Source organism: Lolium rigidum, chromosome 5, assembly GCF_022539505.1.
Source record: "Lolium rigidum isolate FL_2022 chromosome 5, APGP_CSIRO_Lrig_0.1, whole genome shotgun sequence".
Classification (NCBI taxonomy): domain Eukaryota; kingdom Viridiplantae; phylum Streptophyta; class Magnoliopsida; order Poales; family Poaceae; genus Lolium; species Lolium rigidum.
The window spans coordinates 82,582,482-82,590,453 of record NC_061512.1 but is presented as its reverse complement, the minus strand read 5'-3'; the positions used below and the strand labels follow the sequence as shown (position 1 = coordinate 82,590,453).

Below are 7,972 nucleotides of genomic sequence, written 5' to 3'. Positions count from 1 at the left end.
AACTGAACCGCGCGGGAGAGGGACAGGGACCGGGAGCTGCTGATCATCTTGCTGATCTTTACCCATAGATGATCATTAAGAACACTACACACCATGCCTCCAGTTGCTTTCCTGTCAAACTCCCTAACCATCTACAACTTATATTACCTAACCCTGTGTTCATCTTTTGTTGGATCATTATCATGTCTTTGCCGACACAATATTTGATGGTCAGCAAGATGGATAATCATACATTTTAAAAACTGAACACCATTGGGTAGAGGAGTATGTTTCTCTTGGACACTTTACAGTTAACTTACTACGTACGGGTGGGTGAGCACTATAGTATATGTTTGCCCAACATCTCGAGTCAGCCAAGTTCATAAGGCTGTCTCATGCATCTTTAGTACTTAGGTTGATATCGTTTCCTGGCTGTGTCGGCCCTTGAATTAGCATACTCATCTGTATGTACTTCCTCTTCATGCACAGCCAGGGCGGGAGGTTGTAGATCCATACAAACACGGGCCATGTGCTATGTGTGCTGCTCTGGTTTCCGAACGGATTGAATCCGTCCGTGCTCGCACCCAACCTGATGTTTCTGGGATCTGCCCCAAAACTTCCGAATTCATTGTCTAATGCTTTCCACTGGCTTGCATCCGAAGGGTGCGTCAGCACTGGGTGCTCAATCCGCTCTTATAATGAAGTTGGAGTTCTTCAAGTTTCCCCATGTTGCCAAGATTGTCGGAAGCCGTGAAGCTTTAGCAAGGCGGAAACAAGAGGTGAATCTCGGAGAACTCTGGGGGCTACTGTTGTGGGTATACTTCATGGGTGTACCATCGACAGTGCCTATATCCGGCAAGCCCGGGTGGCCCACAGACGGTGGTGTGGCATGTGGCCCATCGGGTGGCCCAGTTGCCGTTGATCATGAAGGATGAAGTCCAGCCCAGGATCGGGAAGCCGGATCTAGGCCGACCTTCGGAGGAGGCCGGATCCATGGAGGCCCATGAGGAACCCGGATCCAGTACGACGTAGATGGAAGGCGGATCCTTGACGTACACGGCAAGATATTGTACCGTAGTTAGGCAACCTATAATCCGGCTAGGACTCTCCATGTAAACCCTAGATCCGTGCGCCTTTATAAGACGGATCCTAGGAGCCCTAGAGGCACAACCACAACTCATTATAACAACGCGAAAGCGCCCAGATAATTCCAGACAAGCAGCAGTAGGCCCTGTCTTCGAGTAGGTGTTCCGAAGCTGGGTAAATCGCGTACCACCGTCCCGAGGACTCTCCGCCCTATGGCCCCTACTTCTTCTCCCCCTTGTGAGGATCCCTCCTCCGAGGTACCGTCGAATAGGCAACGATAATCCCTATGCCGAAACTAGATCCTCTAACATGAACGAGAGAGCTACAGTGATAAGCTAGTGTAGGTAGTTACTATTCATGTAAATCTTCTAAACTCAAAAAATTGCATGTCATAATTTTGATTGCAAATAATTCTTTTGAATGGATACCACATATTTATATTATGTATGTTAATTTAGATTAAATTAATCCTAATCATATGGATATGAAGAAGGAAAGTTAGGATACCCTAGGTTATCTGACTTTGCTCCTTGAAGTTAGAGGATCTGGTTCACCCTATGTCATGCAATGGTTGAGATATCAACTTTGCCTTATATCCACTTCACTAAAGCATTTCTGTGAGAAGTTTATGATCAGGATCCGCCAGTTTTGATGAATTAGAATGTGAATAAGCAAACGCTGAATTTACTTCACTGAATCTATCATCTAACTCTCAACATATTTACGATACTCTATTTGGCAATGATGAAGGTTTGTGACATTGGTTGTTTGTCGCGTATTATGCCGATTGACATGTTCAGTTTCAGAATGTCATGGTGTTCACAAATATGCTGGTGTCACCTTTGAGTTTGTTAAATGTGTTTTTTTAATGGCAGAAACAGAATGGCAAGCTAGACTCCAAAAGTGTGATGCTTCTGGTGGAGAGTCATTAAGAAATTCGTACCAGCACGACAAGTTCTTGAATCAAGGCACATGGATCCTATTGCGTGTTGTGAAGCTTGCGGGGAGCCGGAGGAGACAATTTATCATGCACTATACAGTTGTACGTGGGCAAAATTATTTTGGGACGAACTGAGAATAATGAGACTGGTATTAAAATGCCGATGCTACATCCAGCGTCCTGGGCGTCAGACATTGTTGATGGCGCCATATGCTCGCCTGGTCATATTAGTATGATCCTATGCGGATGTTGGGCTACATTGAAAGAAAGGAATGCGCGCAAGCATGGCGAAGGAGGTCGTACTATAACTGGTTCAGTTCGCTGGGTCTTACAGACGACCCTCGATCGCCCAAATCGGCCGAGAAAGGAAGAAAATATTCAAAAGCAGAAGGTATGTTGGAAACCTCCCGATCCGAGTACTATACAGATCAATACAGATGCAAGTTTCTTTGATGATACCATGTCCGGAGGCACTGGCCTGGTCGTTCGTGACCACCAGGGGAGCCTGATTAGAGCGCAAGCTCTCTGGCATGAACATGTGGCGAATGTAATGACTATGGAGGAGATGGCAATCCGAGAGGGAATTAGACTCGCGGCGGACAAAGGCTATAACCGAGTGATTATCAAAAGTGACTCTCAATTGGGGGTGAACCTATGTAATGCGGATGATGATAACCGCTCAGAAATTATATCTATTTGCCAAGAAATTAGGGAGATTAGTAGAGCTTTGATTAGTGTTAGCATTGTTTTTGCTGGGCGTGAACATGCTGCCCATCTATGTGCTAAACAAGCTAATATTGATAGGAAGAGATGTATGTGGATTAACTGTAACTCCGGTTTTCTCGTTGATACTCTTTGGAGTGATTGTAATCGAATCAGATAATCAGTAAAGCTCTATGAATTTGCAAAAAAAAAAAGAAGGCTAGACGGAATACAAATACGCAGCGATGCGATACATCATGCACGTATATATCTGCTTCGTTTTGTGTTGTTCCGACAAGATCTGCTGACCGCCGAGTTTACCAGGACAGGGCGGTTTGGACGTGACTGCTACCACTTTCATGTAAAGATGCAGCAGCAACACTGCTAGCATCCTCATCGTTCCCGCCGTTGAAACCCGAAACAGCTGAGACCGTGATGGCGAGCTGCTCCTCTTCCTCCTCGTCCTCGGCGATCAGTGCCTCCTTGATACCAGTATCGCCATCCCTCACACGGCGAGCGCCGTTGCCCTCGGTGTACAGCTTCAGCAGGTTGGCCAGGTCCGGCGACGAGGAGTAGACCGAACCCGGCAAGAAATCCACCAGCGACTGGTAATTGTTGTCGTCGCAGTCTTCCTGCTCGATCAAATCACCGCCACCGTCCCGACTCCGGCGGCTGCCCAGCCGGTTGAACGGAGCCGAGTCCGGGTCCACGGCGACGTCGTGTAGCTGCGCCCTGACCCTGCACGCGTCGAGCTGCCGCTGCAGCCCGTGCTTCTCCGTCTCCGTCTCGTGGACGAGCTGCATGGCGACCCGCACCGCCTCCCGGTCGAACTCACCTTGCTCCTCGAGCTGCCGCCGGCGCTCCACCTCCCCCGCCTTGGCGCGCCGCTCGCTTTCGAGCTCGGCGCGCACCGCCTCGAGCTCCCTCCGTTGGGCTCGGAGTGCCGCGACGAGGCCGCTCACCGTCAGCTCCGGCGTCTCGTCGAGCCCTTTGGCACACTCCTGATTTTCTTCTGGGAAAGCGACGATGGGGCCAAGCTCGAACATGGATACGTACGGGCCTTCGCCGTTGCCGCTGCCGATGCTCGCGGTTCTTTCGAGATTGCTGAGGCCGGTGGCACGAGGATGCTCATTGTCGCCGCCACGATCTTGCTCGCAGATCTCGCTGCCGATCGAGACAACACGGCGGTGAGCCTCCAGACCTGTGGAGTGTGGACACGTTGTCAGTTGTCAACGCGAAGGGGTGAACTCGCGGTTTTCTTTCGCCAAGAATTTACATTTTGTTTGATAAATGATGCTTTATTACTCAAAAAATTTAAGCATTACACCCTACCTATGCATAACCAGAATGCGTACAGCCGTTCAAGTTCTCGATCAAGTCACTAAAATTAAAACAAGAAGTAGCAAACACCGCCAGCTAGCAGTTCAAGGATTTACATTTGTGGCAGAATGTATCATGGTGCACGTGCTAGATACGTACTCAGGTAAAAGCAAACAAGTCGGTTTGCTGCCAAAAACTGCACTAAACTCAGCTAAAAAAGACATTTAGCACATAGAAATGGTTGTGCAAATCCCAGTTTCGTCCCTGTCTTACTACAGTTTGCCACCTTGTTCAACAACAACACTGAGTTGGCAGTGACACCACCTGTATCATTCGCAAGTCATTACGGCAAGTGGCAACTACCGACGTGCATGCTACCCAATTGCTAGATTTGGTTCAAGCTTCTAGTATCTTATATCCTCTTAGGGTTTGATTGGCAGGATTCTTAGAACACAGAATAGGAAAACTGCAAAGGACGAAAATCATACAAAATTGCTATGACATTCCTTTGAATCAAACGAGCCATTAGTTTGGTCGTTGGGAACTTGAAATCCATTGCAGAGAATTCTCATCTGCTGATTTCCAAGAGAATGACATCTCTAGATAGTTCCCGTGAAGTCTATCGCCGAATCAATTTAGCAAATGGATGAACTGTCGAATCCTACCAAAGGTGCCAGTTCCTTCCCACCAAAAGCATTGTAAACGCTCACCTAGTAAGGCTGCACCAACATTCCAAAAGATGAAAAAGAATCGAGATGCCCCAATTTCAGTCTACTTTGGTGGTAAACGCCAACAACTCAAACCTAAGCAAATCCATTTCGCAGTAATAAACTAATAATGTGATCGCTAATGTATTCTCAAGCAAAAGAGTAAGCATTTGATTGATTAATTACCTCCAGGTTTATCCGAATCATGTTTCGTCCCTCTGTCGACGTGATCGGAAGGAGAGCACGTCCTTTGCGCGATGGCGGCGACGTGGGCGTCGCAGAGGAGGCGGCGGAAGGCGTCTTGTTCTTGGCTGCAGCCGACGTCAGAGGAGGAGGAGCATAGCAAGCGGTGGACGCGGGCGCAGAGGAGGCAGGGCGGGCCGAGGCGAAGCGACGAGGCCACGGCGGCGATGAGGCAGAAGGCGGCGCCGTTGGCGAGGAGCAGCGACGCCAGCGCCCACTGCAGCACCGCGCGCGCCAACACGGCCAAGAACTCGCGGACCATTGCACCCCCTCCTCTACCACGAAATGAATGTTTCAACTCAACAACAGAAAATCCAGAGAAAGAATCATGGAAGATTTGGGGATTAATTGAGGATCAGAGAAGATGCCGGTGGGCCGGAGTCAATCAAGAGACAGGGGAAAGGGGGCGAGGAGGACGAATGTGGGTTCGGTGGACAGCGTCAGCTCGATCGGACGGAGGTGAAGAGTAGAACAAGTGTCAACTTTGCAAAATGGAGCTCCACTAAGAGGGAAAAGAAAGGGTTGATGATAGAATGATTGGGCTAATCAATCTTTCTGAAAGGAGATTGCAGCGTAGTAGGAGGGAGAGACGTCAGGGGACAGGGGTCTACTACTACAACGACTCTGACAAAAGCATTGCTTCTCCTTGGTTCTTTTTTCCCGAGATGCCAGTATTTGCAATGCCGACGCCTTCCGATCACCACGACCACGCTCGTCGATTTGTGGTTTCTTCCGCTAAATATTTCGTTTTCATCTGAGGCGATATTTACATCCCCGACGAGAGCCCGGTAAGCCATTTCGTAAAAGAAAAAATGGCTCCCAGCAGCGACACGGGCGACCCCACCTCCGCCGCCGATCTTACCGCCACCGCCGTTCCCACCGCCGCCGCCGCCTCTCTCCTTACCACGCCATCGATACAGGTACGCAAAGCTGCCATAATCTCGGTTACTGATGGGAAGATTGTGCGTGCACCTGGTTTTCTCCGAATCACGGATGCTAGGGTTTCGATTCTCGATATCAATTTGAGGCAGATTGGCTCAGAGGTTGCTCTGAAATCGATTAATGGCGGAGCTAGTTGTAAGATCAATGGCCTGTGGATCAAAATTGGGCCGGAGACGACGATCTCTGCTTCCGCATGTCGGGATTTTCATCGCGAGCCGCCCTCAGCGCGCGTTTGTGATGTGGTCCGGCTTGGCGGACAGCTTGGTTTGGCCCAATCAATGGCGGCCTGTGCTCAACCCGTTTCTGGGCCACAGCCCAACACTGTTCAGACAGCTCCCTTATCCATCGTCACGCCGCCCAGGTTCAACCCTAGATCTCACCAGACGGGGGCAGTTGTGTTCGTTCCAACGCGATTCACCACGCGACCGCAATCTCCACCTCCAAATCCACCTCAGATCTGGTCTGGCGTTACCTCCGGTGACCGACGATCGTTTGCGCAAGTGCTTCAGTCTCCGCCGCCGATGGATCGTCGCTTTGGGCCACCGAGGCGTTACTCTCCGAGAAGATCCCCGCCAAGAAACTACTTCGCCAACCGTCCTCGACCTGGATCGGAAGCTGATCGGCGGGATGAACAGCGCCGCTGGGAAGATGAAAGGCGCCGTGAAGCAGATCGACGTTTCGATGAAGAGCGTCGTCGTGAGGAAGACAGAAGGCTCGCAGATCAGGAGAGGCTTCGGGAGGAGGAACATCGTCGTACTGAAGAGCGTCGACGCCTCGATGAGGATCGTCGTCGAGAGGCCTCTCGCATCTCCGAGCGGGTGGCTCGTGAGCGGGCGCTGGCGGACAAACGTCGCCAGGAAGAGGAGGCTCGCACACGGGATCGTTGGGCGCACAGATCCGAGATGCGTCCTGGAGCTTCTTCACACCTGGAGGATCTGAACAGATCTATCGATGTAAGTCAGAATACCTCTTCTTCCATTCCGATTCCAGTTGCAGCTGCAGGGTCTGATAGGCCTGAGATTGGTCAGAGTCAGCAACAGTCTGAATCTAGTTTGCACATCTCTCCAGTAGCTCCTGTTTTGCATGAACCGGTGGGGTCCTCTGTACCTCCGCCTGCATCTAATGTGCTTGTCATTGGATCGAGAGCGGCCGATAATAGGTTTAAACAGTTTAAGGGGTCTTGTATCAATTGCTGTGGTGAGCATCATATAGAGGTGTGTCAGACTAGAGAGCCCTGGGAGTACAAGGCTCCTTTCTTTGGCAGTGAAGAATTCGGTTCTGGTTTTTATTCGATCCCAGTTCCTGAAATAGAGGCTCAACCTGTTGAACAGCTGAACTATGCTCATATCACAGTTGAGAAAGGGGAAGTTAACTGTAGAAATATTGAGCATGAATTTAATGTCTGGGCAGAGTCTATGAAGATTAATTGGAGGTTTTTTGCTAAGGAAGTTTCTCCTACTGAATTTAGGACTAGATTCCCTTCTGCAAAAGCTATTGATGAATTAGCTCATTTTGGTAAACTCTTCATGAAAACTGTTCCTGGTGCCATTATCTCTCTGGAAAAATGGGCTGGTGACATCCAACCAATCTCTATGATGGAGGAAGCTTGGTTCAGAATCAAAGGTATTCCCATGAACTTCAGGAACAGATCCACAGTGTTCTATGTTGCCAGCCTGGTGGGAAAGCCCATGACTCTTGATAAAAATTTTCTGAGAAATTTCTCTTATGTGAGAGTCAAGATTGGAAGCCAGGATTTGTCCTTGGTGCCAAACACTCGCATAGGTGAGATCAAAGGTGGTTTCTATGAATTTCAGTACACCAGGGAACTGTGTGAACCAGTTCCTAATCCTGGGACTAGAATTCTGGTTGCTGACACTAATCAAGGAGGTATGGGTGATGATGGTACTCCAAAAAGACAGAGAACTGGGAGGAATGATTCTGATGTAGGCTCTCGGTCTGCCCCACCAATGATCAATAACAATTCTGACAGGAACACTGGTACAAACAGACAGACTGCTGCTGCAGTATATGTGGCTTCTGGCAGGGACAATGG

General features: G+C 49.5%; 1 protein-coding gene across 1 annotated transcript; it reads right to left on the bottom strand.

Annotated features, from left to right (window-relative positions):
• Window positions 1-2,934: 2,934 nt before the first annotated feature.
• On the bottom strand, window positions 2,935-5,329 carry LOC124654879. Its single transcript, XM_047193855.1, has 2 exons — window positions 4,921-5,329; window positions 2,935-3,908 (listed from the first exon to the last, which is right to left on the bottom strand). Exons 1-2 carry the CDS (start codon window positions 5,237-5,239, stop codon window positions 3,025-3,027), a joined length of 1,203 nt encoding a protein of 400 aa, XP_047049811.1. The 5' UTR covers window positions 5,240-5,329; the 3' UTR covers window positions 2,935-3,024.
• Between the last annotated feature and the right edge of the window lie 2,643 nt (window positions 5,330-7,972).